Source organism: Pelophylax lessonae (genome assembly GCF_965119305.1).
Source record: "Pelophylax lessonae genome assembly, chromosome: 8".
Lineage (NCBI taxonomy): Eukaryota > Metazoa > Chordata > Amphibia > Anura > Ranidae > Pelophylax > Pelophylax lessonae.
Window position 1 is genome coordinate 151,446,361 of NC_138775.1, and position 20,638 is coordinate 151,466,998.

A 20,638-nucleotide genomic window follows, 5' to 3' on the forward strand; every position below is an offset into this window, starting at 1 on the left:
GGGGTGGGTTCGGCACTGGTAATCAGATCATTGATTACCAGTGCAGACCCTCGGGGGGGGGTGCCACTAGAACCACCAGGGATGCCCACCTATGACCCCAGGGATGCCCACCTATGACCCCAGGGATGCCCACCTATGACCCCAGGGATTCCCACTATGGCCACCAGGGATAGCAATCAGGGCTCAGGGAGCCCCCCATTGCCCTCCCATCAGTGCTGCCCATCATTGCCATCTATCAGTGTCGCCCACCAGTGCCCATTATTGCCCATCAGTGCCGCCTATCAGTTCCCACCAATGCTGCATATCAGTGCTGCCTATCAGTGCCACCCCATCAGTGCCTGTCAGTGCAGTCTCATCAGTGCAGGAAAAAACTTATTTACAAAATTGTATAACATAAACAAAACTTTTTTTTTTATTTTCAAACTTTTCGGTCTTTTTTTATTTGTTTAGCAAAAAGGAAAAAACCCAGAGGTGATCAAATACCACCAAAAGAAAGCTCTATTTGTGGGGGGAAAATGACATAAATTTGGTGTAGGTACAGTGTTGCATGACCGCGCAATTGTCATTCAAAATGCGACAGCGCTAAAAGCTGTAAATTGGCCTGGGCAGGAAGGGGGTCAAAGTGCCCAGTATTGAAGTGGTTAAGAACAATCAAGGGTCTGATTTCAGTCTTAATGGTCTTTTTTTTTGCTTCACATTCCTTAGTGCATGCCTTTGTGCGTATTGCTCCATCACTCAGTACTTTGTTGACTCCATGGGACCTCAACTTTGTAGTAGCAGAAATCTCCATTCAAACACATTAATTCCTTTTAGTCCTTCTGACGCTGAAGGTTAATTCTTGAAAAAAGAAAAAAAAAAACAGTAGCAGCACTAAAAGATAAAGTGCTAGATCTACCATGGGGAAAATAATTATTTGATTCCCTGCCGATTTTTGTAGGTTTGCCCACTTACAAAGAAATGAAGGGCCTACAATTTTTATCATAGGTGTATGTTAAATGATAGAGCCAGAATATCAACCAAAAATCCAGAAAAACACAAAATACAAATGTTATAAATTGAGTTGCTGTTCAGTGAGTAAGTTTTTGACTCCCAAGCAAAACATGACTTGGTACTTGGAGAAACCCTTGTTGGCAAGCACAGAGGTAAAACGTTTCTTGTTGTTAGTGACCAGATTTACGCACATCTCAGGAAGAGCTTTGACCCACTCTTCTTTACAGATCCCTAAATTCTTAAGGTCTTGGCAGCGCAAAGTTTCAGCTCCCTCCGTAAATTTTCTATAGGATTAAGGTCTGGAGACTGGCTAGGCCACGCCAAGACCCTAATGGGCTTCTTTTTGAGCCACTCCTTTGTTGACTTGGCGGTATGTTTTGGGTCATTTTTTATTCTGAAAGACCATTCCATGACCCATATTCAGTGTTCTGGCTGAGGGAAGAAGGTTCTCACCCAAGATTTTACATTACATGTCCTTATCCGTTGGCACCTCAATGTGGCAAAGTCGGTCTGTACCTTTAGGAGAGAAACGGCTCCAAAGCATAATGTTTCCATTGCTTGACTGTGGGGATGGTGTTCTTGGAGTCAAAGCATTTCTCTACCTCCAAACACAAGTCCCCCTCCTCAAGAAGGCACATGAACAGACATGCCGATGATCATCTAAAGGATTCAGAGAATGATTGGAAGAAAAATGTGCACTATGACCATAGGAACACCATCCCTACAGTCAAGCACACAGGTGGAAACATGCTTTGGGGCTGTTTCTCTGCTAAAGGTACAGACCGACTTTGCTGCATTGAGGGCCAATGGATGGGGCCATCTATTGTAAAATCTTGGGTGAGAACTTTCCCTCAGCCAGAACACTGAAGATGGGTCATGTATTGGTCTTTCAGCATGACAGTGACCCAAAACATGCCACCAAGGCAACAAAGGAGTGGTTCAAGAAGAAATGCACAAGGTCATAGTGGCATTGCCAGTTTCCAGACCTTAATCCTATAGAAAATTTATGGAGGGAGCTGAAACTTCAAGTTGCCAAACGCCATCCAAGAAACCTTAAGGATTTAGAGAAGATCTGGGAAGAAGAGTGTACCAAAATCTCTCCTGAGATGTGGGCAAACCTGGTCACGAACTACGACAAACATCTGGCCTCTGTACTTGCCAACAAGGGTTTCTCCACCAAGTACAAAGTCATTTTTGGTTGATATTTTGTTTCTATCATTTAAAATACACATATGATAAAAATGTATAGACCCTTCATTTCTTTGTAAGTGGGCAAACTTAGAAAATCTGAATGAGATCAAATTAATTATTTTCCCCCACTGTAAGTAAGTGTCAATGTGCTATGGAATGAATCGCAGTACAGGCATACCCCACTTTTTAAGTACACAATGGTACCAGAGCATGTATGTAAAAGGAAAATGTATTTAAAGTGAAGCAATACATTTTTTCACTTCTTAATGCATGTAAATACACTAGCCCTATGGGAAATCTTGGACTGCTTGACATGGCACTGCTCCCTATCTATAACATTTGGTATCTATGGGAAATCTTGTTCAGCTTGACATTGCATTGCTCATGAACCAGAAGTAACGGACACCAAACTTGGGGCGCACGTTAAGAGGACCCAGGACTACGACATAGTAGACCTAGGCAATCTGGCCGACCCCAAAATCTGATGTTTTAGTCCTGTGTCCCCTCTCGGTGCTCCCCAAGTTTGGTGTCCCTGTCACTTATGGTTCAGGAGCAGTTCCATGTCATGCTGACCAAGATTTCCCTTCGATGCCAATGGTAAAGACGGAGCAGTGCCTCGTTAAACTCGTTAATTCATTAAATTAGTTCTATGCAGTATGTACAGTTGTGCTCATAAGTTTACATACCCGGGCAGAATTTGAGTTCTTGGCCATTTTTCAGAGAATATGAATAACACAAAAACTTTTCTTTCATTCATGGTTAGGGTTTGGCTGAAGCCATTTATTATCAATCAACTGTGTTTACTCTTTTTAAATTATAATAACAGAAACTACCCAAATGACCCTGATCAAAAGTTTACATACCCTGGTGATTTTGGCCTAATAACATGCAGACAAGTTGACACAAAGGGGTTTGAATGGTTATTAAATGTAACCATCCTCACCTGTGATCTGTTTGCTTTCAATTCGTGTGTGTGTGTGTATAAAAGGTCAATGAGTTTCTGGACTCCTGACAGACCCTTGCATCTTTCATCCAGTGCTGCACTGACGTTTCTGGATTGTCATGGGGAAAGCAAAAGAATTGCAAAGGATCTGCGGGAAAAGGTAGTTGAACTATATAAAAAGATATCCAAGGAATTGAGAATGCCAATCAGCAGTGTTCAAACTCTAATCAAGAAGAGGAAAATGAGGGGTTCAATCAAACCACAGTGAGGTAGACAAACTAAAATTTAAACCACACTGGCCAGGAAAATAGTTTTGGATGCAAAGAAAAACCCAAAAATACCTTCAGGTGAAATACAGGACTCTCTGAAAACATGTGATGTGGGTGTATATGGTGGCGGGTTCCTTACTGAAGCCCATCTTCGCCTCTGTTATGGTCTCTCAGGCTGTGGCTGATTGGGCCCAGGTGCTCAAACGCACTCTGGAGGCGGATTCCGCACCTCCAGCTACTGTGGCGACCTCTAGCAGCACGGCTGTTTGGCGTCACGGAGCTGCTCCGTCGTTTAATGTGGCTGAAGAGCTGGTCGGCTGACAGTCTTCCAGGAAGACCGTGTCTGACATCCCTTATGTGGGGAATCATCTTTTTGGGGAATCCCTGGACGAGTTGGTTAAGGGGGTCACTGGGGGTAAGAGCACTCTGCTGCCCCAGAATCCCAAGGGTAAGTCCTTCCGCGGTAAGCGGGGGGCCTTCCTTTAAACCAAATCAGGGGTCCTTTCGTGCCTTTAAGGCACAGGACAAGGGGAAACCCTTTAAAGACCAGGGTGGTCAGAGGCAACCCTGGGATGGGAAGCAAAAATCCAACTATGCCGGCCCAGCGGGTCCTTCCGCCTCTACCTGAAGGGACACCCTCACCCGTTACAGGGGTGGGGGGGGACGTCTGTACGATTTCCTAGAACCTTGGCTGCTCCGGGTTCCGGACAGGTGGGATCAGGAAATCATTAGATCGGGATACAAGATCGAATTCCTTTCGCGGCCAGTGGACAGATTCTTTCCCTCAAATCTTCATTTGACCCCAGATCGGTTGCACGATCTACATCGGGCGGTTCAGGATCTCCTCGCCCAAGGGGTGGTCATCCCAGTGCCTCATCGGGACAGGTTTCAGGGTTTTTACTCGAATCTGTTCACTGTGCCCAGGAAGGAGGGCAAGGTACGTCCAATTCTGGACTTGAAAGCTCTGAACCGCTTCGTGCAGGTTCAGAAGTTCCGCATGGAATCCTTCCGTTCGATGGTGGCCTCCTTAAGTCTGGGAGATTTCCTGGCTTCCATCGACCTCAAGGATGCATATTTACACATCCCCTTATTTGAGGGTCATCAGAGGTACCTCCGATTCGCTATCGCGGAGGAACACTATCAATTTGTGGCGTTACCTTTCGGTCTCGCTTCGGCTCCAAGGGTGTTTACCAAAGTGCTGGCTCCTGTTCTGGCCCTGTTACAGGCGCAGGGGATTGCGATTTTGGGATATCTGGACGATCTCCTGTTAAGATCAAGCGCCGGCCCGAGTCTGTTATGCGATCTGTCGACTACCGTTTCAGATGCTCCAAGAGTTCGGGTGGACCATCAACGTTCAGAAGTCGACCTTGTCCCCTTCTGTTCGTCTCCCTTACCTGGGAATGGTCCTGGACTCTGCCCAAGCAAAGGTTTTTTCTGCCAGAGGACAAGCTCCGGACTCTGCAGGACGAGATCAGGTCCCCCAGGGACAAGGATTCCTCGTCACTCCGGGCCTGCATGCAGTCCCTGGGGTTGATGGTGTCAGCCTTCGAGGCAATACCATTTGCACAGTTCCACACGCGATCTCTTCATGCGGAGATCCTGGATGGGACAGGCATCCTCAGTCCTTGGAAAGGAGGATATCTGAGTCACCACGTCAGGGAGAGTCTTCTCTGGTAGCTCCAGTCCCCGGCTCTGACGGAGTGCAAATCCTTCCGCCCGTTGTTGTGGACGGTGATCACCACGGATGCCAGCCTGTCGGGCTGGGGTGGCGTTCTGGGCATTCTGTTTGCCCGGGGCACTTGGTTGGAGGAGGAATCCTTCTTTACCGATCAACATATTGGAACTGCGAGCGATCAGACTGTGCTTGCTCCGATGGTCGGATTAACTTCGGGGTCGCCCTGTGCGGGTGCAGACGTACAACGCCACTGCGGTGGCTTACATCAATCACCAAGGGGGCACCAGGAGTGCTGGGCGGCCTGGGAGGTGACCAACATTCTGTCTTGGGCCGAGACACACGTCTTGGCGATTTCGGCAGTTCACATTCCAGTTGTGGAGAATTGACAGGCCGACTATCTGAGCTGCCAGACCCTGGACCAGGGAGAATGGTCCCTACACCCGGAGGTGTTTCAGATGCTGTGTGCGAGATGGGGAGCCCCAGATGGGGATCTGTTCGCATCTCGACTAAACAACAAGGTGGGAAAGTTCATGGCAAGAACGCGCGATCCTCTGGCAGACGCCTCGGATGCGCTGGTGGTGCCTTGGCATCAGTATCGCCTGATATGCCTTTCCCCCGATTCAGTTGTTGTCCAGGTTCCTTCGCAGGTTGGTCTCGGAACCGAAGTTGGTGATTCTGGTGGCCCCGGACTGGCCGCGCCGGTCTTGGTACACGGACATCATACAACTGGTCGTCGAGCCTCCATGGCGGCTCCCGTTACGAGACGATCTACTGTCTCAGGGGCAGATCTTCCATCCTGCTTTACAGTCGCTGGCTTTAACTGAGAGAAGGGGGTCTCATCGGAGGTCATTCCTACCCTGCTCAAGGCTAGGAAGGCCTCGTCCGGTAAGATCTATTACCGTACCTGGAAGGCTTATTTTGCCTGGTGTGAATCCAGGGGCATCCCTCCTCGCTCCTTTTCGGTGGCAAGGGTGTTGGCCTTCCTGCAAACTGGTGTGGACCAGCGTCTTGCGTTAACCACGATTAAGGGCCAGTTGTCTGCACTGGCTGTCCTTTTCCGGCGCCCCTTGGCGTCTAATTCTTTGATACGCACCTTTATTCAAGGTGTGTGTCATTTGGCTCCTCCTCGAAGGGCGCCTTTACGTCCTTGGGGCTTGAACTTGGTTCTGTCCGTTTTGCAACGTCCTCCCTTTGAAAACATCAGGGAAATGTCTTTGCCTCTGCTGTCACAGGAGGTTGCCGTTCTGGTGGCGATCACTTCTGCCCGCAGGGTGTTGGAGTTGGCGGCCCTGTCTTGCCGCTCCCCTTACCTGGTGGTTCATAGGGATAAGGTGGTCTTGCTACCTAACCAATCTCCTTCCTAAGGTGGTTTCTGATTTTCACCTTAATGAGGATATTGTTTTGCCTTCGCTGTTGCGAATCCTAAGGAGTTTGCCTTGCATTCCTTGGATGTTGTCCGGGCGATCAGGGTTTACCTGTCGTCCACTAAATCCTTTAGGAAGTCGGATTCTCTTTTTGTCCTTCCTGAGGGACCTCGGAAGGGTAAGGCTACGTCTGCGGCAACCATTTCAAGATGGATCAGACAGACGATTGTGCAGGCCTATTCGATTAAGGAACGGGTACCGCCCTTCCCTGTCAAGGCGCACTCTACCTGGGTGGTGAGCGTGTCATGGGCCTTCCAGCATCAGGCTTCGGTGGTCCAGGTGTGCAAGGATGCGACTTGGTCGTCCGTGCACACCTTCTCAAAATTTTACAAACTTGATGTTCTGGCATCAGTAGATGCCTCCTTTGGCCGCAAAGTTCTGTGTGCAGCAGTACCTTGAGGGGGCCCTGGCTTTGCCGGTCCCTGACTGTTGGGGTTGTTTTTCCCCTTGTTCATTTGCTTTCCTGGGTTGTTGCTCCAGTTGAGCTTTTTTGTTACCCAGAGGGTTTGCCTTTCTGTTCAGATAAGGTTCCTTTCTCTGACCTGGGTGCTGCGTTGCCTTTGTGGCGGTTGCGCTTCCCACCCCTCATGTCTACACTGCTTTGGGACATCCCATTGGTGAAGACTGTATGAGTGGGCGGCGACTGTCAGAGGACGTAAGGGAAAGCTGAATTTTTGTAAAATCTTACCGTAAAATTTCAGTCGCCGCACCTCTTTTGGGGTTTTATGGACTCTAACTGCTTGCTACCAAACTGAGTTGGGAAGGCTGATAGCAGGGGGGTATTGGACCAAAGGGACAGCCCCCTACAGGTGCGTCTATGTAAATTGCTTTAACAAGTCTTATGCCTAGTTTGCTCCTGTGCATAAGAGGTCAATACCCATTGGTGAAGACTGTATGAGTGGGCGGCGACTGTCAGAGGACTCGGAGAGGAATTTTACGGTAAGATTTTCCAAAAATTCAGTTTTTTTTTTATTTTCTGCTATAAAACATGTCCAATAAAGTTAAAAAAAATCAAATTTCTTCATCAATTTAAGCAAATATGTATTCTGCTTCATGTTTTTGGGGGGAAAAAATCACAATAAGCGTATATTGATTGGTTTGCACAAAAGTTAGTCTGTTTTTTGTTTTTTCATTAGTGATGGCGGCGATCAGCAACTTCTAGTGGGACTGCGATGTTGCGGCAGACAAATCGGACACAAAGTGATACTTTAAACACTTTTTTGGGGACCATTGACATTAGTACAGTGATCAGTGCTTAAAAATATGCACGGTCACTGTACTAACACTGGCAGAGAGGGGATTAACATCAGGAGCGATTAAAGGGTTAAATGTATTCCTAGGGAGTGCTTGTTGTGTGTGGAGGGGAGGCTTTAACTGTGGGAAGCCATATGCCCGTATGCTGTGAATGAGGCCTTACTAAACTTGTAAAAAAAACTCCCAAATATCAGGGTTCATAAATAAGACCGCAGACTACGGGAACAGTTGGGCCTTGTTCACAACATGTATGCAAAAGAATTGCTGAAAAATGGTGTAGATTTTACCTGCATAGAATACTTTGGTTTTTTTCACATCATGCCCAGAGACATGCATTTTCCACTCTGCTCCCTGCCTCCTCAGTCTTCTTTCTTAGCTCCCACACTATGCTCCCGCCTCCGTGGTTTTCATTCTTGGCTCCCCGCCTCCATGGTCTGAATTCAGAACTCCCGCTCTCTGCATTCCTCCCAACTCCGCCCCCTCAGTTCTCAGAGCCAGAACTACAGAGAAGGGATTGGGTACCAATGCACGCTGACAGTACTCACCGTTGGCGCGCATTGGGAACAACATTGGCAGATATACATCCGCCACAATGTTGATTTGCAGCGGAACCCCTGGTGACTTTGCGCAGAACACCGGGTAAAAAACCTAAACTGTTCAGGTTTAGATTTTTGGGTTTTGTTGCCTTGGTGCCCTCTCCTCATGTTCAGTGCTTTGGGACATCCCTATCATAATGAATATGATGATGTACGATAAAAAAATCCCTTTCTTGGAATACATCATGAGACATGGCGATCCTGTCCCTCTGTCTTTTGTGCTTTATAGCTTGTTACAAAAGCTGAAGCCTTTCCTAACAGGGAGGGGTTATGCCTGCATTTTTTGGCAGTGTCCAGTGACCTGAAGGTAGCATGATAACCCTTTTGTAATGGATATGAAGATGCTCTGTGTACCGCGATCTACAGGAAAACTAAAAATCCTAGAGTATTGCCTTCACAGTTTTTCTGCTTTTTGTAAGAGTTAAGCATGAAAGGTACATTGCTGATTAGCAGTTCTAAAATATCCACTCCACTGCATTGCAAAATGCTTTTTAGGACCAGGCTTAAAGTGATACCGAACCTCCTTTTTTTTTTTTTTTTTTGTTTTTAAGTTCAAAGAAATCTATACTCTTGCCTGTATGTATAGTCTGCTTTCTTTTTAATTTTATTTTTTTTCCCCTGGCCGATCCCGGAGTCTCTGCAGTGATGATTGTATTTATTTATTTTAGTTACAGTGAAACCTTGGTTTGCGAGTATAATTGGTTCCAGCAGCTTGCTTGTAATCCAAAACACTCGTATATCAAAGCAAGTTTTCCCATAGGAAAGCATTGAAACTCAGATGATTCGTTCCACAAGCATTTATAGTAATATAAAGATATGCTGTTATTATATATAAAGTACATTACTGTACAGTATAAGTATGCCATCTCCTCTGTTAAACATTGTGTCCGTGCTGTACATAACAGTTGCCGATTATACTGTATTAGAGCTTGTCTGGCTGTTCACTGCAGCCCTCTGCTTCTCTCCTCCCCTCCTCCTTTTTTAAAAAAAAATGTTGCTTGTCTTTCAAAACGCTCGTAAACAATGGTACTCCTAAACCAAGGTTCCACTGTACTTGCATAGCACCGTCAATTTACTTCCTAGGCTGTGATAACTCAGGCTGAGGATTACAAGGAGAGGGAAGCTCCATATCGTCTGTGAAGGGGATAGGTGGCCAAAGCATCCCCACCACTTTATGCGAGTAGAGAGTGTGGCCAAGCTGGGTTAAATACAGAGCTAGGGTTTTGTAAGGGATGATCACAACACCTTTATATACGGCATTGCAAGATGCATTGGAATAAGGATGTGCATTGGAAATCTTCATGTAAATAGGGGGAAATTTGGATACAGAATTACATCTTTCACAGTTCATGATAAAGAGGGTCAACCAACTCAAGAAATGCTTTGAATTTACCTGGACCCCACCATTCAAATCAACATGCAAGACCAAAGTTGATATTTTTGTATGTGTAATATGTTGATGGGTGAGGGAAGCAAGTGTATTTTGTGAAGATTTCTGGTCGCATAGACCCTAAATGGCCTTCTAATAAAAGGAATTTAATTTATTTTTTAATAAAGGCTTTCGAAAAGTTGATTACAGTAAATGAAAAGATTTTAAGAATTAAAATGTGTGTTGAATTATTTTGTACCTGTAATGTTCCAGCATATAATTGATATTTTTGTGCACTAATAATTGGAGATGTGGTGCATTGATTGGAGGCAAGTTGTAATGTGTACCAATACCAAAAGTAATTTTTATTTATTTATTTTTATTTTTTTCAGATAAAGCATACCTTTGTCTGGCTGTTCTTAACAGCACATTAAGCGTTATCTTCTTGCATGGCCGAAACACCCCATTGAGCTCCCCATTAAATACTCCACGTCTAATGAAAAGTTTAAGTCTTGAAATACCTCCAGATGACTCAAATGACAAGATCATGTCACCAATGCATTATGCTCGTTCTGGTCTGGGAACAGCTGAAGTGAATGGCAAACTAATTGCAGCAGGTAAGTAATACAAGCCTAGAAAAAAGAGGGCAGAATCAAGTGGTCCATCAAGTCTGTCCAATTATTTATTTTTTTCCTTTTGAGTATAGATCTTTGTCCAAAATATTTTTACATCATTTTACTGTCGACTGGCTCACTACTTCTGCTGAATGTTTGTTGCTAACATCAACAGCATTTTGGGCAAAATAAAGTTGACGTGTCCTTGTGCGCTTGATCTTGGCTTCATAGTGAAAGTACTGCTCTCCTGAACCTTATTCAATCCTTCATTTATTTAAAGCCTAGGTTTCTTTTTATATATTTTGTGTTGGCCAAGCTGCCCCAAACAAAGTATTTCCTTTGTGGAGTAATGCAGCTGCTGTGAGCACTGTATCACACTGTATGTAGCATGAACTACATACAGAATGCTGTGCTGTGTTCAACAGCATCTCGGGAAGCTTTCAGTCTACTACTAAAACAAAATCATTGAGCGCTTCTCAACCTTTCAACGAAAGCCTTGTTTTTCTTATAAGGAAATACATGGCTTCCTTTGGCTGAGGTGGAGACAGTTGGTGTAATTCATCTGCCACTTCCAATCAGAGGATATCTTGTATTCATTGCTAAAAATACATGGCCTCCACTAAATAGGCGAGAAGCACTCAGCCCAACTCACTTTTTGTTCCAACAGCAGATGGGAAGTCTCCCGAGACATTTCCTAGAAAACAGACTTGCATGCTGTATGTAGCTGATGCTATATACAGTACAATACAACGCTCACAGCAGCCGCATCAGTTGGTAAAAGTAATAGTTTAAGGCCAACCTGGCATAAACTTTTTAAAGTATTGCCAGGAAACATTTTTTAAATAACAAAGATGTTCTACTTTCCTTCTCTATGCAAAGGTTTTGTGCAGAACAGCCCCAAACCACCTCATGTCCCCCACTGGTGCTCATGGCTCCTTCTCTTCTAAGTGTTCCACCATAGGAAGCTGCTTCACATTAAGCCCCGTACACACGTACCAATTGTCGGCCGTAAATATTCGGCCAACGGCCGATTGTAGGCTTGTTAGTATGATGCTTCCGACAGCCGACAGCGCATTTTCGGCCGAACAGAATCTGTCGTGCAGGCATTAAAATTTTTGTTGGCCGTCACCAGAACGGCCGATTGTTCGCCAGTCAGTACAGATTTCGGCCGACAGACAGCCGATTAGCAAGACTGGGCATGCTCAGAAAAGAAAAAAAGACAAGGAAAGTGAACCATCACATGACATCACTTCTGCAGTCGGCTGTTGTTGGCCGACAAAATTCGTGTGCAGTCTTTTGCAGTTTTCAACAGACACAACAGCCCTGAACAAAAGACGGCCGATCGTTCGGCCGACGATCGGTACGTGTGTACGGGGCTTTAGGTTTTTTTTAACCTTCATGCAGAGAATGAGATCAGATTAATCTTTACAACCACTTTAAAGATTTCAATGAAATCACCCCTTCCCCATCTTAATGTGTTTTTAACAAGGATATTTTCAAATGCAAGCATGAATGTTAAAGAACTGTGAGAAATTAACGTAATTCGTAGGCCACTTTGTCTTCTGTCTTCATATTTTTAGTTTTTTCTTTGTTCCCTTTACAGGTGGCTACAATAGAGAAGAGTGTCTGCGTACAGTTGAATGCTATGACCCAGAAAGTGACACCTGGACATTTCTGCCTCCAATGAAAACACCTAGAGCTCGGTTTCAAATGGCAGTTCTAATGGTATGTGTCAGTTATTTGAACATTTCCAGTACAAGTTACACCGTCTGTTTTATATTGTATGAGGCCTTATTCACACTATGGTGCAGAGATGTCAGTTTTTCTGAACACGTTCTGCAAGGGCCCCAAAAAAACAATTGTTCTCTGTACCCTGTTAACACCACAACGTGTGGGATTTTTTCTGCGCACGAATCTGCAATGTGTATGCAGTTTTCAGCACATGGGAAAAATTTTTTACATGACCACAACATTGGTGTCAACAGAGTACATAACTGACGTGCATGAATACTGATGTCTCTGCGAGTGAAATTTGCGCTGTTTTCCCTTCAGTTTTCATGCATGTATGGTGTGAACGAGCCCTTAAAGAGGTTGTAAACCCATGAAACTTTTTTTTTTTTTTTTTTTTTTTTTTTTTGCAACCTGAAAGACACACATAATGAGCTAGTATGCATCGCATACTAGCTCATTATGAAATACTTACCTAAGAGCGAGCCCCCGCCGTGCCGCCCGCTTATGTCCAGTCGCCCGTCTTCCGGGATCGCGGCATCCGGCCATCTGATTGGCCGGAGCCGCGGTGACGTCACTCCCGCGTGCGGGAGCCAACAGTCACGGCACGGGGCTCTGAAGAAAGGGCACCAGCGGCTGTTCCTTCAGAGAGCATGCGCCAGTGACGTCACTGGCTGCATGTAAGGTAAATATCTCCTAAACGGTGCATGTTTAGGAGATATTTACAGTACCTATAGGTAAGCCTTAATATAGACTTACCTATAGGTACAAGTTGTAGAGGAGGGTTTACTTCCTCTAATAATCATGCAGGCAGCTAAATCTAAATAAAAGATCTTTCTTTGGTATAAAAGTTATAATATGCATTTTATGACTTTGTTACATAAATGATGTGTAAAATGTGCATTTCACGCTTGTTAGGATGAACTCTATGTTGTCGGTGGATCAAATGGTCAGTCTGATGATCTAAGCTGTGGAGAGAAATATGATCTTAAAGCAAGTACATGGACGCCTGTTCCCGAGCTGAGAACAAACCGCTGTAATGCAGGTATGAATGTGTGTTTTGTGCTGCACGAATCTGCATGTTCTAAACCTATTTCAAAAGGTGTAGAACATGCTGTTATGGAGTGCCCCTGTCAGTGTTGGTCCCTCTCCTGGCTCCCAAGAGTACTGGTCAGCACCAGGGGGTTTCTTTCTCATTTAGATGTACATCGGTCTTCATATTTGTTTCCGGATAAGATTTTACAGCTGCACTGTCTAGTGTTCTGGAGTAATTGAGTGTCTAGGCATTTGAGACACAGGGGTTGCAAACATCCCAGATATCCTGCTTTTTTTTAACCTCCATTTTTTTCTTCACCTCACAGACTTTAGTAGAGGGGTCAATGGAATAAGCAGAATTTTTTTTTTTTAAAACTTTTTATCTAAAAATATAACATTTTGACACCGTAAACAAAACGCTCTCCACATCATTACAGACCTGATATACATGCTCAGTAATATATAGACTTAGAATTATGAAGGCTTAGAAGAAACAGAACAAACATACATAGACAACTGAGTATGAACAGATTTGTGGCATGGTACCCAATACTCTTAGCAATTTTTTTCAGGCGTTGGTTACGGTAAGAGCAGAGGAACGCCATGCATCCCAGACCTTATTGTACTTAGTTGGGCAACCGCTATGTTCAAAAATGAGTTTTTCATCAGGCATCACTATTATCAATTGCAGCCACATACATATGGAGGGAGGGGTGGGTTGGATCTATTTAGGTGCTACAGCCTTACGAGCTAAGAATGTTTCCAATAACATAGTATGAGTATGTCCCGGCCACTGTTCTTCATCTAAGACCCCCCAACAAACATATCAGTGGGGTGCATAGAACCGGGACAGATAAGATTGCAGACAGTACATCTGTCACCCGCTGCTAGTACCCTGCTATGACAGGACACAGCCACATAACATGTGCAAATTCCACCTGCAGACAAGTACACTGAGTGCATGTAGGGGTAGGCAAGCAATGCATTGCATGCAGTCTAACAGGGGTCAGATATGATCGATGCAACACTTATGAGAATTAGTTTATTATTAACAGCCGGGGATACAGGGAGATCGGACAAATCATGAGTTGTTGCTATTTAATGCGAACTACCAATGGGGTTTTGTTGTAATAGACAATAAATGTGAGTATAAAGTCGAATTAATTTCCCTAGGTCCTTGTGACCATAATACACCTATCAATGGGTAATCAGAAAAGCTAGTTTAATGTCTCCAAAATCTGCAAATCTTTTGGCTTCCCTCCACACCATGCGGGCTAAGGTCAGTAATGGGATATGTCGCTTACCCAGCACAGTTGTAGGCACCTCCAGTGCCACCAACAGATGTTTAAATACATAAGCAAGATATGACTCGACCACGGCCGGCATAGCCTGTACCAGCCAGTCGGTCAAATGGCACAGCTGCCCAGGTAGTAATATAAATTTTGGCAGCGCCATATTCCCGCCTCAACCTTAGGGCGTTGTAAAATAGAAAGTTTTAGTTTTACGTCTGTTATTAGCACAAATAAAAGAAACAAATAATGTATCCAGGGTTTTAAAAAAGAATTTAGGCGTTGAGATAGGCATATGAGATGTCACATATAAACATTTAGGTAAAATAATAATCTTTGAGGTTAATTCTGCCTGGCACCGACAAGGGGAGCCTGGCCCAGACATTGATTTTAGATTTAAATGTCTGGAGTAAGGGGTCCAAATTTGCCTTTAAAGCGTGCAAGGGAGATAATGTAATAATAATCCCTAAGTATTTGAACAAGGACACTACCCGAAGGGGGCTTGGCGTGTATCCACAGGGCAGGGCTCGAGATAAAAAAGGCATCAATGCCGACTTCTGACAATTAATTTTGAGGCCTGAATAGGTGCCAGATCCATCAATTATCTGCATTGCTGCTCCTAAAAGGGAGATGTGTACCGCATATACTGAATAAGGTTATCTGCATATATACCTAGAATATCAGCCCTTTAACCCATGGTGATGCCCTTCAGGAAAGGAGACTGCTGAAATCTCAGTGCTAGGGACACAATAGCTACCACAAATAATAAAGGGGACAGAGGGCACCCCTGCCTGGTACACCTGTGAAGTTGTATGGATGGGGACAATAAACCATTGACTAAAAGATGGGAAGTAGGATCCCTATTAGAATAGGGACCCATTTTTTTGAAACTTGGTGCCAAATCCAAAGGAACGTAACGCAGCCATAAGAAATGGCCACTCTATCGAGTCAAAGGCTTTTGCAATGTCGAACAAAGCCAATGCACAAGATTTAGGCAAAAAAATCTTTAAGCTGTACTATTATGTGTGTTCTACGGATATTGATGTGGACTTTTCTGGTATAAAGCCAATTTGGTCTGGATGAATTATATTACTGCATTAAGTAGCTTGGCCAAGATTTTTGTGAGAATTTTATATCTATGTTTAATAGAGAAATTGGGTGATAAGATGCACAGCTGGGTCCTCATCAGGTTAAGGGATAAGGACCACAGTGGCAGAGTACATGGATGGGGGCAATCTCCCCTCCCCGAAAGCTGTAGAATATATTTGGGTTAAAGAAGGGGCAAGAATGTCCAGATACCGACAGTATATCCCAAAAGGTAAACCATCTGAACCCGATGCTTTCCATTTACCCATGGATGCCACTGCTTCCCTGACCTCATCCTCTGTTCTATCTGCCTCAAACTCCTCCTCTTGTTCTTGAGTCAGTGTAATGAACAACAAATCCGAGAGGTAGGTATCAATGTCCTGGTTGGTATATGTGAGAGTAGAGCTATACATGTTGTAAAATTTTTGAAAACAAGTATATATCCAGCTGTGCGGTCTTCCGTTCCATCTGAACGCACTATTTTAGTCACTACCGCGCTGCTTACTTGTTGTCTAGCCATATAAGCCAGCAACTGACAGGATTGATTGCCGCATTCAAAATATTTCTGCGGAGTATAAAAAGTTTTCCACTTTGCATTGGCAGAAATATGATCTGAATCGAGATAGATTCCAAGTGTATACGATTAGAGGTGGTAGGGGACTCTAGATAAATTGCTTCAGCCATTTGATATTTTTTTTCGACTTCTTCCTCATCTGGTCGGGAAGAACATTTAATATATGATTTGGTGGACTTAAGGTACGCCTTCAGAGTATCCCAAAACAATAAACCTTGCTCAGTACCGTGAGCTTCTAGAAAAAAAGATAATTGGTCTGGTATCCTGGTCATTAGGCCCAATCAGTGAAAGCCAAAAGGGTTGAACCCACCAAGGTCTGCGTATTCCTGTAGCACCAGTATCGATTTAAAGTGACAAAGGCAAATGATCTGACACTCCTCTAGGGAAATATGTGATGGAGGACAATTTGGTAAGGAATTTATCATTGCCCAGCGCCAAATCAATCCATGAGAGGCGTTGCCTCTACTAGGAATGGACCATGAATATGCCCTAGTGTGGGGGTTGAGAATGCGCCATAAATCACTCCAAATTCAGTAACCAAGGAACCAAAAGCAGGTGGGGTCTGAGGTTGTGAGGCCAGAGGATTACCGTATCTATCCATGACCCGGTCAAAAAGGTTAAAATCTCTTAAGCATAAAACATAGGCTTCCGGGTACATAGAAGCAAAGACCATTGCCTCCTTAAAGCGGTTGTATCCTCATGAAAAAAAAAAAGGACAAAGGCATAATGAGCTAGTATGCATCGCATACTAGCTCATTATGAAATACTTGCCTTAGAACGAAGCCCCGACACGGTCGTCTGGACAACGCTGTTCAGATTTCTCTGGCTGATATTTATGCGCTTTTACCGGCATAATATACCATCTCGACGGGCATTTTTAGTACGTCTCTCAGTATTACCCTTCACTTCGTGCTCTTTTACACTTGATCCTATCTCTTTTTCCCAGGTTACTGTGAATGGAGGTTTCCTCAGACCCGTCTTCTCGGTTACCATCTTGTATATCTGAGATGTACAATGTTTTATCTTTGTTAAAGGGTTACAGAGCTATCCAACAAAATTCAGGTCTTTCTCAGATCTGATGGGTTGAGGCAGGGATCTCACAAAATGTTTTAACTGAAGATATCTCCATTCGTTCAATATGTTTCCTCCCCTAGTGTTGAGTTTATGATATTGCCTAATGGTAATAGAGTAGAGTTGTATTCCCATTTGAATTGTCTGTAAATCATGTCCCAGATCTTGTATGCAACGCTCATCATTTCGTGTGTCTTCATGTATCTCCCTATATTTTGGTGGAATCCAGATATTCTTATTTGTGTTCTACTTAGTGTAGTTTCGATCTTAACCCATCTGTTGTCTGAATTTATTTTTGTCCACTCTATCATACGTGAAATTATGACTGCTGTGTAATATTTTTTTATGTCTATGAAAAATAGAAATGTCTGTTTTATGTTTATCGGCATAGAACATGCACTTTTTTCCCCTTAAAATATAGTGCAAACAATGAGCGTGTGTTATATGGGCAGGGATCGGCGGTCCGAAGGAGGGGTGTCAGGCTGGCCGCCCCGCCTTTCCTGGCCCTGGGACAGCCCTGCCAGCGTACTCTGCAGTTAAGAAAAAAATCACGCCAGCCCCTTTTTATAGATCCTTCCTACATTATATCACTGTCATTTTTAAAAACGGTGCCTCTAAATACCTTTTGGGCTTCCTTCTTTATGGCCGCTCTCCTCCTCCTGAGTGTAGCTTCAGATTGGTGGAGGAGAGCGATCACATGACCGGCCATTAAACGTCAGAGGAGAGCAGTCACATGATAAACCATGAAAGAAGGGCGCTAACAAGGTATTTAGAGGCATTGGTTTACAATAACAGTGACACAATGTAGGAAGCATTTATGAAAAGGGGCTGGCAGTGATTTTTTTCTTTTACTGTAGAGTACGCTGGCAGGGCTGTCCAAGGAGACTGGCGGTCTCCTGTGATTGCAGGGGGGCTGTGCAGTGTAAAGGGGGCTTTATAATAAAAGGGGTGTGTACTGTGTGTATAATGAAAGGGGCTGTGAACTTTTATTTTTAATTGTTTAAAATGTTTCTTTCCTAAAAACTTCCTCCTTAAAATAAAGATGCGTGTTATACCCCAATAAATACAGTAATTAGCGTGATCCAGGTTTTCTAATGATGAAGTTTAAATTTATCTCAAGATTTTTTTAATTTTGCCTTTGCCCAGGTTAATTCCCTCTGTAATACCTGCTCTTCTTTTTTTATTTAACCCAATGTTCAAAATTTCTGACTTTTTTGGGGTTGATATTGAAATTTGATAATTCCCCATATTTCTTTCTCAGTGACACTTGGGAGAGTTATTCTAGGGTTGGTGATGTAAAATAGAACATCATCTGCATATGCTGCAACTTTATGTTCCTCCTGTCCAACCTTCAATTCCCCTATGTCTATATTGTTCCTTATAGTCCCTAGTAATTGTTCTAACGACAAGACGAACAACAGACATTTCTGTCTCGTCCCATGCATTTCAAACTGAGGTGATAGGTTACCATTCTCCTTTTACTGATACTATCAGAAAGGGTTTGAACAACTCCCTGACTTTGTACTGTTAAGTTCACCTTTTTGAACTATGTTTTGTGTATTGTCTCCCTCCCCACTGGGCACACTGCTGGGTTTACACTGAGTTTCTATCCTCCTACTCCAGCCAGGGTTGAGTTCTATCGGCTTCCTCCAACAGGTTCCCAGCCGTCACTGTGCATCCTCAACCTGAGGCTCTCCCAGAATAAAAAACCAACCATGTCTGCCATGGCTGTTAGTCTAGCTGCTGTGTACTCTTTTAATGATCCCTGTCCATCCCAGACTACAAATGTCAGTGAACAGTATCACTATTTTAATGTTTTTGAAAAAAACTTTGTATGTGCTTTTGGATCCAGTGCTTCAGTATATACATGTAGCACTGCACCTTTGGGAGCTGCTGAGTGTGGATTCCCCTGGGTTACCCATAGCAACAGTCTGTAAAGCGTATCACTTTAAGACTTGGCTCGGATGAATGAACAGTCCAGGGGATTTGGTTTTTGTGTTTTACTTTAGAACTTGGATGGGAGAAGGGATGAGTGGGATACTCCAACTTGAACTATGCACAATTTCTGAGGACACGATCTGTAAAGAGTGGGGCAAGGCCGCTGCTTCACCTTGCCACTGAAGTGAAGTAGAAAATAGATTCCTGACTGAATTTCTCTTCGGGGTCCTGACTTGGCACCAGTGTTCCCTTTAAGGTGCGCGCGTGCGCGGACGCGCAGTGGAAATTACGTCCCGCGCAAGCACCTAGTTAGACGGCGCAGCCGCAGACGGAGCGGCCAGGGAGCAGAGCGTGCACCCCGAGAGCACGCCCATCGTGTGACAATAGCGAATGAAAATTCGCTATTGTCATACGGATCCTCCTCCTGGCCAATCAGGGAGCGGGTCCTCCCGCTTCCTGATTGGCCGAAAGGCCAACTTCATGCCATTGGCCGAGGAGGAGGCGCCGGGACTCGGGAGGATGGAGACGCGGGAAGCTGGAAGCCGGGGACTGAAGACAGAGTGCCGTGACCGTCCGTGAGGTAAGTGCACGGGGTCGCGGGGGGGCATTGCTGTGGCACTCTGCAATTTATTGGGGGCATTGCTGTGGCACTCTGCAGTTTATTGGGGGCATTGCTGTGGCACTCTGCATTTTATTGGGGGCATTGCTGTGGCACTCTGCATTTTATTGGGGGCATTGCTGTGGCACTCTGCATTTTATTGGGGGCATTGCTGTGGCACTCTGCATTTTATTGGGGGCAATGCTGTGGCACTCTGCAGTTTATTGGGGGCAATGCTGTGGCACTCTGCAGTTTATTGGGGGCAATGCTGTGGCACTCTGCATTTTATTGGGGGCATTGCTGTGGCACTCTGCAATTTATTGGGGGCAATGCTGTGGCACTCTGCATTTTATTGGGGGCATTGCTGTGGCACTCTGCATTTTATTGGGGGCATTGCTGTGGCACTCTGCATTTTATTGGGGGCAATGCTGTGGCACTCTGCAGTTTATTGGGGGCAATGCTGTGGCACTCTGCATTTTATTGGGGGCATTGCTGTGGCACTCTGCATTTTATTGGGGGCATTGCTGTGGCACTCTGCATTTTATTGGGGGCAATGCTGTGGCACTCTGCAGTTTATTGGGGGCAATGCTGTGGCACTCTGCATTTTATTGGGGGCATTGCTGTGGCACTCTGCATTTTATTGGGGGCATTGCTGTGGCACTCTGCATTTTATTGGGGGCATTGCTGTGGCACTCTGCAATGTATTGGGGGCATTGCTGTGGCACTCTGCAGTTTATTGGGGGCAATGCTGTGGCACTCTGCAGTTTATTGGGGGCAATGCTGTGGCACTCTGCAGTTTATTGGGGGCATTGCTGTGGCACTCTGCAGTTTATTGGGGGCATTGCTGTGGCACTCTGCAATTTATTGGGGGCAATGCTGTGGCACTCTGCAGTTTATTGGGGGCAATGCTGTGGCACTCTGCATTTTATTGGGGGCAATGCTGTGGCACTCTGCATTTTATTGGGGGCATTGCTGTGGCACTCTGCAATTTATT

General features: G+C 44.7%; 1 protein-coding gene across 1 annotated transcript in view; it reads left to right on the forward strand.

Annotated features, from left to right (window-relative positions):
* The window catches only part of IVNS1ABP (influenza virus NS1A binding protein), a 64,590-nt gene that overhangs the window by 22,580 nt on the left and 21,372 nt on the right, over window positions 1–20,638 (forward strand). The window contains exons 8-10 of the mRNA XM_082265431.1: window positions 10,104–10,328; window positions 11,929–12,050; window positions 12,972–13,098. Coding sequence (XP_082121557.1) covers window positions 10,104–10,328; window positions 11,929–12,050; window positions 12,972–13,098 — 474 coding nt within the window. The remainder of the gene's footprint in view (window positions 1–10,103; window positions 10,329–11,928; window positions 12,051–12,971; window positions 13,099–20,638) is intronic.